The 16,774-nt window shown below is 39.5% G+C and overlaps 1 protein-coding gene across 2 annotated transcripts in view; it reads left to right on the forward strand.

Annotated features, from left to right (window-relative positions):
- The first annotated feature begins 880 nt into the window (after positions 1-880).
- RC3H2 (ring finger and CCCH-type domains 2) overlaps positions 881-16,774 on the forward strand; it is a 42,528-nt gene continuing 26,634 nt past the window's right edge. Inside the window, exons 1-5 of one of the 2 annotated variants that reach the window (XM_037495347.2) lie at positions 881-1,141; positions 9,079-9,377; positions 10,884-11,001; positions 13,563-13,796; positions 15,734-15,909. In XM_037495347.2, coding sequence (XP_037351244.1) covers positions 9,147-9,377; positions 10,884-11,001; positions 13,563-13,796; positions 15,734-15,909 — 759 coding nt within the window. In that variant the 5' untranslated portion in view covers positions 881-1,141; positions 9,079-9,146. The remainder of the gene's footprint in view (positions 1,142-9,078; positions 9,378-10,883; positions 11,002-13,562; positions 13,797-15,733; positions 15,910-16,774) is intronic. The other variant, XM_054688562.1, reaches the window with a different exon arrangement.

Below are 16,774 nucleotides of genomic sequence, written 5' to 3' on the forward strand. Positions count from 1 at the left end.
TAATTCCTGGTGGGTTTACTTCTGTAGATGCTTTTGTTAGACATCTGGGTATCTGGGTTCAGATTGGAAAATATCTTGAGTTTGATTAGTTTATGACCTTTTTCTTAACCTGTGCTTTTCAGTTTTCCATGAGTACCAAATACATGGCTTCTGCCTTTTTGGATTATTTTGATGAGCAAATGACATATAAACAAAACAAACAGTAAAAATGAATTTTTTTCACTTAACCCTCCTTGATAACTTCATACTTAGTAAGCAGCCCATAAACCTTCATTCCCTTATCTCTGTTCCCAGTCTCTTTATCTAGAAACACAATAAGGATAATTTCCACCTTACAGTTTACTGTGAAAAATCCTTCAATAAATGTGAGATTTTAACCTCAGAATTCGTGCTTTCCGGCTTCTGAGGACGCGGTTTTCTTTTTAATAACTGTCAGAGCCTGTTTTTTTTTTTTTTTTTTAAATGGGGAGATTACTTGAACCTATGCGGGTGAACTGAGATTGGGTCAGCAGTTTACTACGGAGCATGAAGTAGACTATAATACGTCGGCATCAGCTCCTGCTCAATGGCTAGCGACCACGCTTTGTAAGAGTCAGACTCGACGCAAACGAGCGCCCAGGAGGCGGCCTCAAGGCGCAGATGAAAGCGCACGGAGTTTCCCATCATCCCCTTCGCCCGGTCTGGGCCGCCCAACAGCGCCTCCCACAGTGCTCCGGGGCTCGCAAGTCACGTGCAGAGGGTGGGCCGGCTCCCCCAGCGCCCAGCTGATGCGCAGTCCAGGCGGCGGGGGTTACTACGCTCTTCTGCCACCGCCCCAACTCCCGGTCTTGCGTGATCTCGCGTGAAGCGGGGAGTATCTTCTCGCGAGAGCCGGGTCGGGATCCCTCCAGGTCCGCCTCCGTGGTGAGGAGGAGGTGGAGGCGGAGGAGGAGGAGTAGGAGGAGGAGGCGGAGGGAGGAGGAGGCCCCGTCGCGGCCTCCGCCGCCGCCAACGGGGCTGTCCCTGTAGCTCCCGATGGAGTTTGAGGTCGTGAAACCGCCGCCGAGCTCTGCCCCGGCGAGACGAGGCGCCTCCGTCGCCGAGCCGCGCCGTCGCGGGGCTCCCGGGAGCGGCCCTTAGCGACCCCGCCCGGGCCCCTCAGGTAGGGCGGGGGCGGGCGCGCTGCGGCTCGGGCCCCGGCCGGGTGCGGGTCCCCGCGGGCGGGCGGGCGGGCGGGCGGGAGGCCGGTGCCGGCGGGGCCTGTCCGCGGGCGCCCGGCGCCGGGGTGGGCGCCGAGGCCGCCCCTGCCGCCCGGCCGCGGCCCGGGGAACGGCCCCCAGCGGGCCCCGCGCCCCCGAGGGCTCCCCAGCCGGCGCCCGCGGCCGCCACCCCTCGCCGCCGCCGCGGGGACGCGGCTGCGCCCGGGCCCTCCGGCCAGGCCAGACTTCCTCCCGGGCCCGGGCCCGCCGCCGGGGGAGAGGCCGGCCCCCCGAGCCCGCTCCCCGGCTCTCCCGTGCTCTGCCCGGGGCTCCCCGCGACCCCAGCGCCGGGCTGGTGGACGCAGAGGGGGAGCCGGGGAGCCCGAGCAGACAATGCCCGGGGAGGGCTTCGCCCCGGGGGGATGGCGCGGCCGGCGCTGCGCCCTGCAAGCGACCGGGCCGCGGCGTGAGCGCAGCCGGGGGTTCTGCTCCGGCTCGCCGCTTTCCTCCCCTCCTTTTTCCTTGTCGGGGAAGCCTCCTAAGGAGACTCTTCCACCATCTTAGAAGAATGGGAGAAAGCATCTTTGTTTTCAGAGCAGCAGCTCTACTTTTCGCTGCCCCTGGCTCTCCGGAGGGGACAGGCTGGAGATAGCTGTCATTTCCAGCCTCGGAATCACAGGAGAGTTTAAGATGCCGGCAGACAGAACTTTGACACCCAAATCCTCCCGAGTGATCACTAGCTTGAAGTCGATCCGATCCTGTGATTCCCAGCCCGTTCTGTGTTTTAAATTGCCACCCAGGTTCACACTTTGAATGCTACTTTCCCCCCTACCCTTCGGCTCTTTCTTGTTCGTGGCTCCTTCCCTTCCCCCATTTGCTGTTATTCGAATGACTTTGGATCACGAATCAAGTATTTAAGTCATCTTTTTTTTTTTCCCCCCAATTTTGCATTAGTCAAAGTTTTAAGCTTAATGGGAACTTTCGAGTAACCCAGGAAAGCTCAGGTTGCCATACTAAATGGATAAAATTTCACCCGAAAGCAAAGAAACAAATGTTTTAGTCTGTGCGGCTTTTTATAGTTAAATATACAAATTTATTCAGGCTTTGAGACTTAAAGAAGCGTTAACAGAGTCCCTCATTATTACCTTCTTTTATCTGAAAAACTACAAACATCACACCCCTTTCTATATTGTTTACTTCCACGTTGAGTTATTGAAATAGAATCCATTATGTCCTGTCAAAGACCATTTTTCAGTATTGCCATTTTTCTTGATTTGGAGATTCGTGTTTTCCAAATTTCAGAGTTTGGGAAATTGCTAGAACAAAATATTAAGTATATAATTCCTGACATGTTAAGAAAAGGCAGATGTTAGAATTCAAACTGGCTCCTATTCTTTGAGGATTAATTGCAGTCATGTTCATTAGTGGATCCTTTGAATTACTCCTGATCTGTTATTACTGTTGTGTTAACCTGACATGTAAGAAGACTTATGTCCTTTGTTCATATGTTTCATTAATTCACTCTCTGCTTTGTAGTTTGCTATGTCTTCCAGCTTGAAAAGTTAACAAAAATTCTTTTGGAAGAAAGCATTTTTCTTTACACAGAATTTCATATTTAAATACAGAACTACATTGTATACTATCTAATAGAAAATAAACTTATAACAAGGGCTTTTTGTAATTAGTGTTTGCTTACTGTTTTGTTGGGACTGGGTTGAAGTTTCTCTTTCTAATGATGAAAAAAGGAAGCGTGTGGTAAAATAAAACTAGCTGAGAATTTAAACTATTTTAGTATTTTGCATCCAGTCTCATGTAACAAATTACATCTTTATAGTCATCAGGGGTCTCTAATTTTATGAAAACCTTCTTAAGAGTAGGGGCGATTTTCACTGCAAATTCTTTATAATAGTTAGATTTGAATGTTGCTTTATAATTTTAAGTGTTCTAGGTTTGGCACTGTTTAGTACTAGCCAGATAGACACTGAACACTAGAAATATGCCTGCCATGAATTGAGATGTGCTGTAAGTGTAAAATACACATGAGATTTCAAAGACTTAGTACAAAATAATTTTAAATTTTTAAGATTTATTTTTATATAAGAACTGGGGTACAGGCTAGAGGCACAGGAGGGTGAGAGGATTCACCAGAGACAGTGGGGAGAACAGGCAGATGGGCCGAAATACACTGCTGAAGGGAGCAGCAGGCTAGACAGGAGAGGTCTGCTGCGCCATGTGGGTATCTTCCTGGCCGGCCAGCAATCGAACCCGTGCTGCAGAGGCTGTGGACAGCTTCACAGTGCTACACTCATCCCGCTGCACCACCCCCCGGGGGCGTGGGGGGGGACGGGGTGTGGGGGTTGCCAATTTTAAATTTTTTATCAATTTTTTGTATTGATTATATGTTGAAATATTTTGGATAAATTGGGCTAAATAAAGTATTAAAGTTAATTTCACCTGTTTTCCCCTTTTCAAATATGACTAGAAATTTTTGAATTACTTGTGGCTCACAGATTTCTTTTGAACAGCATTGTTCTAGAACAGCACTATTCCAAGAAATAAATTATCTGAATAAACTTAGAACCGTGAAAACCAAAAATTGCTGACAGAGTATCCTCTTACAGTCAGAATAATTAAAAATATAATGACATTAGAAATATGAAGGATAAAGTTATCCAGTAGCCATTGTTAGGCACAAGTGAGTAGTTCTGTCTGAAAAATAAGTATTTTCAAGTCCACTGGCCACGAAAGAACCACAACATTTATTGTTACGTAAATTAAAATGGGAGGGCCTCCCTGGTGGCACAAGGGTTAGTTAGGCACCACACTATGAAGCAAGGCGCCGCCTCTGCAGCGTTAGTTCGATCCCCAGCCGGCCAGGGAGCAACCCACATGGCGCAGCAGACCTCCCCTGACTCGCCTGCTGCTCCCATCAGCAGTGTATTTCATTCAGTCTGCCTGTTCTGTTTCCCACTCTGTTTCTGGTGAATCCCTCAAACTCCCCCCCCACCCCAAATCTCTGGCCTGCACCCCAGCTCTTTGTATGAATAAATAAAATCTTAAAAAATAATTAAAATGGAAATTATCCCTTTACTCTCCTACTAGAAAGCATTGCAAGTTATAGCTCATTCTTTTTTTTTTTTTTTTTAAAGATTTATTTATTTATTTATTCATTCATTTATTTATACAAGCGCTGGGTACAGTCAGAAGCACGGGAGGGTGAGAGAATTCACCAGAGCCAGAGCGGGGAGCAGAGCAGGCAGAAGGACCGAAGTACACTGCTGAGGGGAGCAGCGGGCAGCAGGAGAGGTCTGTGTGCCATGTGGGACCCTCCTCCGGTGGCCGGGGAGCAGCCGGGGATTGAACCGGCGCTGCAGAGGCTGCGGGCAGCTTCGCAACCCAGTGCTCAACCGCTGCGCCACCGGGGAGGCCCTATAGCTCATTCTTACTAAAAAACTGAGTTCAACCCTATAATGGTTTTAGAAATAAAACTTGAGTCATATATGCTTCCTAACAAAGTCACATGTAATGGCATTTTTTAAAATTGCTATCCAGTTCTCTTCAACCCATTTGATGTTTGAATGTTAAGTTTTAGAGCTTAAAGATACTGCCATTGGTTTTATTTCTTTTCTAGTTTAAGATCTAAATTCTTCCTGTGATGTTTTAAATAAATTTTTTTAAATTCCAAAACTAATTATTTTTAAGGTTTCTAAATTGAGAAGTACTGTGACAGACCATTTCTGTAGCTTAGATTCTTTTCATGGGTGAAGTAGAATGAAAACAGTATTTCACTTAACAGGCCTGCACCATAATCATTATAAAGAGTATTATAAAATACTATATATCTGTCTCTGTGTGTATGTATGTATGTATTAATTACACATTAGTGAAAGAGGTGTGCACTTTATTCTGGCATTTTAAAACAAGGTGTTATAGTTTTGAACTGGCTGTACAACATCATGGTGGACTAATAACAGAAAATGAAAGTACTTTGCTAGTATGCAGTTTGTTTAATAAGGTGGTTTGTAATCATCTGAGAGATGATTACAAAATCTTTATTCTCCCTTGTATTTTATGAGTTAGTGATCATAGAAAAGAACTTAGTCTGAAAAATTACTTGGGTAAAAATCTGTTTAAGATCCCACCTTTAATTTAGCATTTCCCACTTCTATGCTTTATCTTGTTATCTTTAATTTTAATAACTAGCAGCTGAAATTAGTTATTAGAAATAATTTAATTAGACTGGTTTTCTTAACTAGTCCCTTTACACATCTAGTTTAGGCTTTTCTTAATCCTTATTATCTCAATTTGACATGTTCTGGGAGTATCTTTATGATGAATACTTAAGTATTAACTATAAATGTTATTAGCAGTTTAGACTTCCATAGATTCAACTTCATTGTATGTTAGTATAAATATAGAAGTTTTACACATCAATATATATTCCCAGCTTGCTATGGTTTATTTAGATGTATCTTTAAGTTATAAAGATGATAGGTGGTCATTTTTTTATAATTATCAAAATATTTTCTAGATAAATGTCTGTAAAGTACCTTTTTTAAAAGGACTGAAAGCTCAATTTTGTCATTACTAATTAAATATTTTAGTGGTCCATATACCATGTGAATTTCTTCTGTGTTCTAGGTAAAATTTTATTTTGTCTTTATCTTAATTAAGGATTCTAGAATTTATTGATAACTACTGAAGAAAAAAAATTTTTTGAATGAAACCATTACTTTAACCAAGTCAGGAAAGTTTAATTCATACTTTTCCCATCAGAAAGTTAGAACCTGGGGCCTCCCCTGGTGGCGTGAGGGCTGGGCTGCGAGGCTGCCCTCAGCCTCTGCAGCGCAGGTTTGTTCCCCCGGCGAGGGTCCCACCAAAAAAAAAAAAAAAAAAAGGAAAGAAAGTTAGAACCTAACACACAGAAGAAGGAAGATTAGGGAGAGTTACTACTGAAATGTTGGCAGAAATTATCTTTTAAAGTTTTTCAATTTCAGGGCCTCCCCGGTGGCACAGTGGTTGAGCGCTGGGTTGTGAAGCTGCCCGCGGCCTCTGCGGCGCCAGTTCTATCCCCAGCTGCTCCCCGGCCACCGCAGGAGGGTCCCACATGGCGCGCAGACCTCTCCTGCTGCCCGCTGCTCCCCTGAGCAGTGTACTTTGGTCCTTCTGCCTGCTCTGCTCCCCGCTCTGGCTCTGGTGAATTCTCTCACCCTCCCGTGCTTCTGACTGTACCCAGTGCTTGTATAAACAAAAACAAACAAACAAACAAATAAATAAATAAAGCATGCCTCTATAAAAAAAAAAAGTTTTTCAATTAGAAGTTAATTATTTGAATTAATTTAGCTATTACATTTAAAGTTTCTGGTGTTCCTAGATATAGAAACATCAAATGGGATGTTATAACAAAACTATCAAGTGCATTTTGAAGTAAGAAACACTGCTATAGGTGAACTAATAGGTGAAAATATGAGAGTTTTTCTACATTAGTTCCACTAAATGTAGAATGACTACACCTCCCCGAAATGACTCTTACCTCCCCCAAACCCTACCTCTCCACCAGCTAACTTGAAAGGGTTTCAGAGTGATCTTGGGAAACTGACTAAGGAAAAGTGTTCGCTATTCGTTTCCTCTTATCCAGTAACCTGTAATACCCTAATCCATAAAGTTAGCATTCCCAAACAGATGGCCATTATGAATAAATAGATGCAGTGTTGTATTTTCATAAATACTTCATTGGCCCAAGTTATTAACTAAATTAGGGCCCCCAGCAGTAGATTTTAGATAAAATTTATTCTTCTTTAGAGCCCTTTTCCTTGTTTCATTTTACAGCTTAGAAAACTGAGCATTAAAAATACTAGTTTCAAAGAGTGAGTGATGTGTTCATTTCTAAGGTTGGAAACCAGTGAACTGGTTTTGATATGGATGGTATTGATAGCTATGACCCCTACGAGGGTTGAAAGTGTAAGATAAAGTAAGTATAACTTGAAAGATTTGATCAGTTTAAAAATAAAAATTAGTTACTTTGCATTAGAGCTATTTGAAGAAAAGTTTATATGGGGTGCTTTTATATAGCATGCTTTGTAATTCATTTTTACCAAGTTTTTTTTTAATTGAAATAACATTGCATTATAACAATTTTTGGTTATGTATCATTATAAATCAATATCTGTATATACTATATCAAGTTCACCACTAAAAGTTCAATTCTATTCGTCACATAGTATATCCCCCATTTACGTGAATGACTGCCTGAAGAACCCCTTCTCCTTTAGGTAACCACTAATTTGGTCTTATAGTTTATTTTTGTTTTATTTAGATCACTTGTTTGTTTATGTACCACATGTGAGTGAAATCATGTGATGTTTGTCTTTATCCCTCTGATTTTTTTTTTCATTCAGTTTTTGTTAACATACAAGCCCTATAAGGGCCAATAGAATTCTTTATTTGAATGTGGGGATATTGGAAAATCTGTAATATACTTTTATCTCTGAGTCTGACTACATTTTTGTTTTTTTAAGATTTTATTTATCTTAAATAAATAAAATATTTATTTAAACCAAAGGAGGTGGTCGTGGCGGGGGGATGTGAGAGGTCTGCTGCGCCATGTGGGTCAGCTCCCTGGCTGGGAATTGCACTCATGCCTGCAGTGGCTGACTGTGGCTTGATAGTGCTGAGACTTTAACTCCTGTGCCACCAGGGAAGCCCAAGAATCTGACTGCATTTTTTAAACAGCTGATTTCTATGGAATGAATACGTTTGTGTTGGTAAATATTCTTATGAAATGAAGTTTTACTGTTTAATTGCCCTATATACCTAGATTTCTTGCTCACCAGACAGAATTTGTCAGACTTACATAAGTTTTGAATCAGAAGATATGGAAAATTTGTGAAATGTAGTGTATTTGAATTTGGTATCAAAATGGTTTTAAAGTACAAGACAGTATTGTTTTGATACTAAATATTTTACCAGAAATTATGGAACATTTAATCTTAATGTGCCTTTTAATCATATGCATATATAATTCTTCCCAAACCATAATCATATCAGATAAAAATTTATACTTTTTTTTTTTTTGCTTAGAATTATTGTAGATGAGAGTATACTTTTATTCTTTATCTTGTGTGTTGGACTTGACAGTTTTTGGTACTGTGTGTGTGTGTGTGTGTGTGTGTGTGTGCACGCACGCGCGCGCGCACACACGCCACTAAACTATCTGTTTTGCGCGGCGTATTGTAAGGACCCACATTCAAGATATATGACAGTTTTTCTTTTTTACTTTGTCATTCTTTAATTTGGGACATACAGCTCTATCACAATCTTATATTTTGATTTTCAATGGCTCAGCTAGCCTCCTACTCAAGTCCTGACCAGAAATTTCCCCTTGTGAAACTGCCAGTTGACTGACTTGGCCATTCAGATGGCAAGGCAGTTTTTTTAAAACTTGTCTCAGTAGGATATTGTTTGGATCAATAGTTATGAAAGTTTACTCTCAGGCCACACTGTAATATGTTTTGGGATGGTATGTATCCAAGGGAACCACTTTTTAAAAATTCTAGCAAAAGTAATTTGTGTTCCTTAAAATGAAATATCTAAGTTAATATTATTAACTTATTTGATGTGGTCATTAAGAAAACTGTGTGAAAACATTGAGAACTATTATATGAGAAACTGATATAAATATGTTTAGTTGAAAGGAATACTATCAGGCTATTGTTTCTGGACAGAGTTTACGAAATTTAATTACTTTAGTAAATAGATTTAAAGTAACAGAAATCCAAAGCATACAAAATTATTTAGAAGTGTTTTTAGAATTTAAAACTGTGATGATTGACTTTGGCAGTTAACTTTCAAAAGGTGAATGATGAGTAATTGGTTTATTCTTACTTTTGTCCATTTCCAGCTTAATAAAACACTACACAGCAAAATAATGATCTGCTAGACTCCTAACCCGAGCATCCAGCTTCCACAATGCCTGTGCAGGCAGCTCAATGGACAGAATTTCTGTCCTGTCCAATCTGCTATAATGAATTTGATGAGAATGTGCACAAACCCATCAGTTTAGGTTGTTCACACACTGTTTGCAAGACCTGCTTGAATAAACTCCATCGTAAAGCTTGTCCTTTTGACCAGACTGCCATCAACACAGACATTGATGTGCTTCCTGTCAACTTCGCACTTCTCCAGTTAGTTGGAGCCCAGGTAAGTTTTCAAGATTTTACTAATTTGTTATCTGTAATAATTACAGTATGTTGTTCATTAAGGGGTACAAAGCATGTTTAGTAATATTTGAGACATAAAAAATATTGTGTCCCTGATTTTCTTGAATGTATTTAATGTCATAAAGCCTTAAGCAAAACTGTAAGTTTCATTATGGTCCTGTATGTTTTGTGTGTTAAGCGCTATGGTCAAAATTTGTGATTTATTTTTGTGACTCGGGAATTTTTTTTTTAAAGATTAATTTTTATTTACTTATGCACATAAGAACGGGGATGTAGGCAGAGGTATAGGGGCTGAGAGGATTCATCAGAGACAGAATGGAGAACAGAACAGGCAGATCTGCTGACATACACTGCTGAGGGGAACAGCAGGCGAGACAGGAGAGGTCGGCTATGCCATGTGGGTTAGCTCCCTGGCCAGGGATCAAATTCGTGCTGCTGATAGCTTCATAGTGTTGAGACTTAAACCCTTGCACCACCAGGGAGGCCCTGCAGTGATTCTTATATTTACCTAGAATATTCATTCCTCTTCCTTTTTCAGGTTTTTAGTCAAATGTCTTGATTCGCAAGGAAGCCTAGCCTGACCATACTTGTTAAAATTGCAGCCAGCACTTCCAAACTTCTTATCCTTGGTGTAAAATTTTTACTGAGCACCTTCCATCATACTACATATTTATTTATTATGCTTTTTTATTTATTGACTGCCTCCTATCTTCTCCACTAGAATGTAAGCTCCACAAGGGCAAGAATTGTTGTCTGTTTTGCTCACTGATAGATGCCTAGTGCCTAAAACTGTGCTTGGCATATGGTAAGCACTCTGTAAATACAAATATTTCTTAAATTAAACTAAACTTTTATAATGGCACTATGAGATAGGGATTTTCATCTTCATTTTGTAGACAGAGAAACCATGACAAGGAGCAATTAAATAATTTACTCTAGATCACTCAGGAAGTGGCAAAGCTGTAGTTTATACTTAAGTTTTGACCTTTTATTGAAAAAGTAGTGTCTTGTGGTGCTTATATTCTTGCAAAAGGGGACAGACCATAAGCAATAAATATAGGAAGTAAATTACATAGTAAGACGTTCCTAAGTGCTAAAGAAAAAAATCTTTTACCTCTACTTTTTTACTTTGACATACTTTTTAGAATAACTTTCAAAATATGTACAGAGAAACTGTATTGGTTTCCCATTTTCCCCTTTAAAATTACAGCATATTATAGCATAATTATCAACCCCAAGAAATTAACATTGATATAATATCATTAAATACCTGCTTTTTCCCATTCATTAATGTACCCACCCCTTGCTATTAAGTTTGATTATCCTTGGCTCTTAGAAAACAGTTTGCCTTTAACTTTACTCAAACTGCTTTGCTATATTGTTTGTATTATAAATTTATACTCACCATTATTATTACCAAATGTGTAAGTAAATCTTGTGTGTGTGAGCTGAATGAATGTGTTCTTTAATTTTTCTTTATTCTTAGGTACCAGATCATCAATCGATAAAGTTAAGTAATCTAGGTGAGAACAAACACTATGAGGTTGCAAAGAAATGTGTGGAGGATTTAGCACTCTACTTGAAACCACTAAGTGGAGGTAAAGGTAAGCTCATAAAAGTGTTTTCACTGGGAGATAGGACTTGGTAATAAATTTGTTTTGAATGACTTGATACTGATAGCCTATTAAATACTTTTGACGTTTGGAAAATGATTTTGCTAAGAGAGGTAATGGAAAACTTTTTGATTGAAAACATTTATAATTTTACTTTCTGCAAATAACCAGTATTGTGATTAACATAAGAATTCATCAGACATACTACATACTGAGATTCCTGTAATATTTATAGTCACTGGTTAATAGTACTATAACAGTATTAGTTTTGATAATTCCTATTAAGACAGTTTCATTCAATCAGTCACTAAATTTTTTTTTGATTACACATTGTGGTTAGGATCCCCAGTCTTCATGAGGCCCACAGTCCACTGGGGAAGATAGGCATACAAGCACAATAAATTATTTTAAGTGTTCTGATCAGAATGGAAATTTTTTTTATCACTGCATGCCTAGTAATTATGACTAGCACATCATAGGCATGATTTGAAGTTGTTGAATGAATCAACCAATTATTTTTTACACCTGGTCTGTGTTTTGCGCTGTTGGGTCTTTTGCAGATTATGTTTTCCTTGAAAAATTTACCGTGTTCATCCACCACATTCATTTATTATTTCATTCATTGAACGGATATCTAAAAGAACATGTACTAAGTGCCAGACACTATGTTGGTACTTGTAATACATTAGTAAAAGTGCATGTTTTCATAGTACTTATGCTTTAGAAAAGGGAGAAAGTATAAACAGTAAGTGGATAAGATATAGTGAAACCAGGTGATTTCTAGGCTTACAGTCCATTTTAAAGACTTGAGCTTTTACTCTTGAGTCAAACTGGGAAGTAACTAGGATTTTGAACGGAGAAGTGACATGATTTGACTAATGTGGAAAGGATTACTCTAGCTGCTCTGTTAAGAATTCAGTATAGAAGGGCAAAGGTAGAAGCAGGGACTCAATCAGTTTATAAGCTAATGTGACAAGATTACTACTAATAGAGGATTTCCAAAATTATTGGCTGTGTGGATGAGAAAAAGAACAGAGCTACGTGTGACTCCCAGATTTGAAACTTGAGTACTTGAAAAGAGCGGTTGCCATCAACTTATATAAGGAATACTGCAAATAGATCAGGTTTAGGTAAGAAGATCAGTTCAATTTTCGTCATGTTAAGTCTGAAATGGCAAATCTTCACTTGGATACAGTTGAGTAACCAGTGGGTATATGTTAAGGAATCAGCTGTAGGAGCTGTAGATATGGGAGTCATGGACATATTGATGGTATTTAAAATATTAAGATTGGATAAGATCACTTAAGTAGTGAGTACAGATAGAGAAGAAAGCAAAACTGGGTCCTGAGACCCTTTAACATGAAGAAGTCAGGAAGTAAAGATGAAATCAGCAAAGTAAGAGTGGAAGGAAAGAAGGATGAAAACCAAGAGAATGGGGTGTTATGGAAGCTAACTAATGCAAGTGTTCAAAGTAGTTAGGATTTGATAATTTTGTTAAGTGCTCTGTGAAAGGTCAAGTAAGATAAGGAATGAGAATTGACCATTCCTCTACCTCTATCAAAGTAGAGGTAATGCTCGTAACAAGAGCTGTTTTGTCAAGAGATGGTAACAAAAAACTTATTGCAGTAGGTTTTAAAACTAGAGAAGAAGAAAATAGAGATAGTGAATATAGAAAACTCTAGGAGATTCACAACAGAAGGGAAGAAAGAAATGGAGCAGAGCTGATAAAGAGATCCATAAAAAGGATTTTTAGGATGGCATAAGCAGCATGCTTCTTATTCTTGTGTGCTGATGGAACTAGTTAGGGAAAAACTGATGCTATGGGGGATGAGGGAAGAAATGGTGAAGCAATATCCTTGAGTCAAGAAAAGGGAGTAGGATTTAAGAGCTTACCATTATGCAATATGCTGTCTTGTATATGGTTAAAAAAAATAAGTTTTTATCAGTCATTACTTGTGGATTAAATTTTTCATTCATTCACCTTTAAAATTACCTTTAATAGTTTTAAAAATGGAGATCAGGCTAAAAAAAACTAAATACTGTTTTGAGGGGCACACATACAACCTAGGGAATAGAATACCTAAAAAGGGGACCTCCCTGGTGGCGCAAGGGGTTAAGCACCGCACTATGAAGCAATCACAGCCTCTGCAGCAGGAGTTCCATCTCCAGCCGGCATGGTGAAGCAGACCTCTCCTGTCTCACCCACTGCTTCCCTCAGCAGTGTGTTTCAGTCAGTCTGCCTGTTCTGTTCCCCACTGTCTCTGGTGAGTCCTCTCACCCTCCGCATCTCTGGCCTGTACCCCAACTCTTGTATACATAAATAAATAAATTTAAAAAAAAAAAAATACCAAAAAAAAAAAAAATTGAAGTAAATAAAAAGTAAACTCTTCATATCACAGAACAATAATAAACAGATAAAATATTCATTGATTAAAAAAATGGAAGTACCTTATGGAGGACTCATTTGGAATTGTGGCTTAATTGAATTCAGATAGTAAAACTTGATTTGTCTTTTTTTAAGTGAAAAAACTTTAGTTTCCTTTTTCCTAAAGGTGTAGCTAGTTTGAACCAGAGTGCACTGAGTCGTCCCATGCAAAGGAAACTGGTGACACTTGTAAACTGTCAATTGGTGGAAGAAGAAGGTCGTGTAAGAGCCATGCGGGCAGCTCGTTCACTTGGAGAAAGAACAGTAACAGAACTAATTTTGCAGCACCAGAACCCTCAGCAGTTGTCTGCCAACCTATGGGCTGCTGTCAGGGCTCGAGGATGCCAGTTTCTAGGGCCAGGTAAGATAGAACCCTCATTTACCTTTCTTATTGTTTATGAGGACTAGAGTATGCCAGTTTCTAGAGGAACATGAGAATTTCCAGATTCAACACATTTTTATTTATACATAAAAATCTTGACATAATAAAGACAACCAGTTTTTGTAAATCATAACATATATGATATAGCTGTAATATTTCAGAATAAATTTCTCAGTTAGTCCTTAGTGACCTTCAGAAGAAGTGACACAGATCCAATTTTACAATCGGAAAATAGAGTTAAAGAGATACCTAAGATTACACAGCTATTAAATAAAGAAAAAGCAAGTTTTCTGAACAAGAAAAAAAAATTTGTTTTTAAAACTTGAAAGATAGGGACCTCCCTGGTGGCGCAAGGGGTTAAGCATATCGCTGTGAAGCTATCCGCAGGCTCTCTAGCACAAGTTCAATCCCTGGCCGGCAAGGGAGCAACCCACATGGCGCAGCAGACCTCTTCTGTCTTGCCTGGTGCTTCCCTCAGCAGTGTATTTCAGTCATTCTTCCTGTTCTCCCCACTCTGTCTCTGGTGAATCCTCTCACCCCACCCCCCCACACCTCAGGCCTGTACCCCAATTCTTGTATGCATAAATAAATAATATAAATTGCACTGAAACATAAAAAGATACTCAAACTTGCTCATATTAAGAGTAGTATACATTAAAGTTAATACTGAAATACCATTTCTTATCTCTCAGATTGATAAAATCTAAAAGTTTAGCAATATATGGGCCTCCCTGGTAGGCTAGGGATTAAGTCTCGGCGCTATCACCACTATGGTCTGAGCTCAATCCCTTGCCAGGGAGCTAACTCATATGTGATGCAGCAGACCTCTCCTGTCTCGCCCGCTGCTCCCCTCAGCATTGTATTTCAGTAGATCTGCCTGTTCTGCTCTGCATTCTGTCTCTGGTTAATCCTTTCACCTCTCCCTCCCCACCTTCTGCCCAGTTGTTCGACACAAAAATAAATAAATCTTTATAAAAAAACATCCAAGATTTTCATTATTCAAAAAAAATCACAAGTATGAAATGAAATAATTTTATATAAAAACCCCATAGTATTAAATTTGAATTAACAATATGAGAACAAGAATCACTTAGATTATGGCCATTTCCCACTAAAAAAGAAGGAACTTACTGGATAAATGTCTTATTGTAATTCTAGAATAGGAACATATAAGGTGAGCCCGGAGAGTCTTAGACTAGAAAGCAAAAAAAACTATCTGAGAACCCTGGAATCTTGACAGAAGGAGACGGAAGTGAATTTAAAGGGGGTCCCACAGGACATAGATGGAACAACTTGAACTTCAAAGTGAATAATGACTATGATGGATTGTAAGGCATAAAATAAATAAAAAGCCGTGATTTTTGTAATGGTAGTTCACAAAAAATTAATTGGTTATCTTTGGCAGTTGCTATGGCACCGACATGTTATTTTCAAAATTGGGAAAGAGTTAGAAAAAAACAAACTTGTTTTTACTGCCATTACATGCTGTTTCAAGGACAGTTCCTCAGGGTATTGGGTATAGGTTCCTCTTCTAGCTGAATTTCAGCTAATAAATTTAGGAAAGAAATGTTCAAATTAGAAATATCACAGATTTGCAGCCTCAAATGTCAGTGTACCTCTGTGTCTTTTATAAATGAGGGCTTTTCCCCTACTTTAACATTTCATTAGCAAGTTGATTATTAAATATCTATAGCACATATTCTAAGTTTTCTTTACTTGTGTTTCTGTTGGTTGTTTAGTAGCATGTTATCTTTTATTTGATTAAACTATATTTGTATATAAGTGATGGTTTCTCTGTGCTAATTAAATGCAGACTAAATAAGGAACCATCATAAACTAACACCTAGAGAAGTCTGTGACAGACATAATCTGCCAGGTTCCTCACTTGTCATGAACTTAATGCTCTTCACTTCTAGCTATGCAGGAAGAGGCCTTGAAGCTGGTGTTGCTCGCCTTAGAAGATGGTTCTGCTCTCTCAAGGAAAGTTCTGGTACTTTTTGTTGTGCAAAGACTAGAACCAAGATTTCCTCAGGCATCAAAAACAAGTATTGGTCATGTTGTGCAACTACTGTATCGAGCTTCTTGTTTTAAGGTATGTCATAAGCAACCATCTGAAAATTACATACCTGTATGTCAGACACAGGCTACCTAGGATGGATGTTAACCAGTCTAAAGACCCAGAAATGCAGAATGTTTACAAGAATTGAAAGGGACATTTTTTTTTACTCTGCTGCATTGATTGAATTGTTGCCGTAAGGACTACTTTTTGGGAATAAGAACACCTGCATGAAGGTGTCAATACAAAACAGAACATAAGGAAATCATTTGCTAAACTTAATTCTTGTGTTGGTAAAAGTAGATTAAAGAAGACTAATTCATTTATAATTTCCATCTTAAAGGGGATTTAGGAACTACACTGAAAACTTCATAAGAGTAAGTAAATGTTTTAACTTCTCCATTATTTTTGTTATTGCAGTCTCTATGGTGACTAGATTAAAGCCTTTAAATTGAAGTTGGCCTATATGTTATTTTAGGAATCCGGGTAGAAAATTGAGATTGCTCCACTCTACATTTAGGTGGTTTTTGTTTGTTGGATGGAGAGGGAAGATAAGATCCCAAAGACAGGGCCTCCGTGGTGTGGAGCAAGGGGTTGAGCACCTCACTAAGAAACAGTCCGCAGCCTCAGCAGCCTCTGCAGCAGGAGGTCCATCCCCGGCCGGCCAGGGAGCTACCCACATGGTGCGGCAGACCTCTCCTGCCTCACCCACTGCTCCCCTCAGCAGTGTGTTTCAGTCAGTCTGCCTATTCTGTTCCCCGCTCTGTCTCTGCTGAATCCTCTCACACCCCTGCATATCTGGCCTGTTCCCCAGCTCTTGTATGCATAAATAAATAAATCTTTAAAAAAATCCTAAAGATAATTAGAAATACAGTTTCATTGATTGATAGGCTAGTGAATA

The sequence above is a fragment of the Talpa occidentalis genome, unplaced genomic scaffold, assembly GCF_014898055.3.
Source record: "Talpa occidentalis isolate TD23 unplaced genomic scaffold, MPIMG_talOcc4v2.1 talOcc4.7, whole genome shotgun sequence".
Lineage (NCBI taxonomy): Eukaryota > Metazoa > Chordata > Mammalia > Eulipotyphla > Talpidae > Talpa > Talpa occidentalis.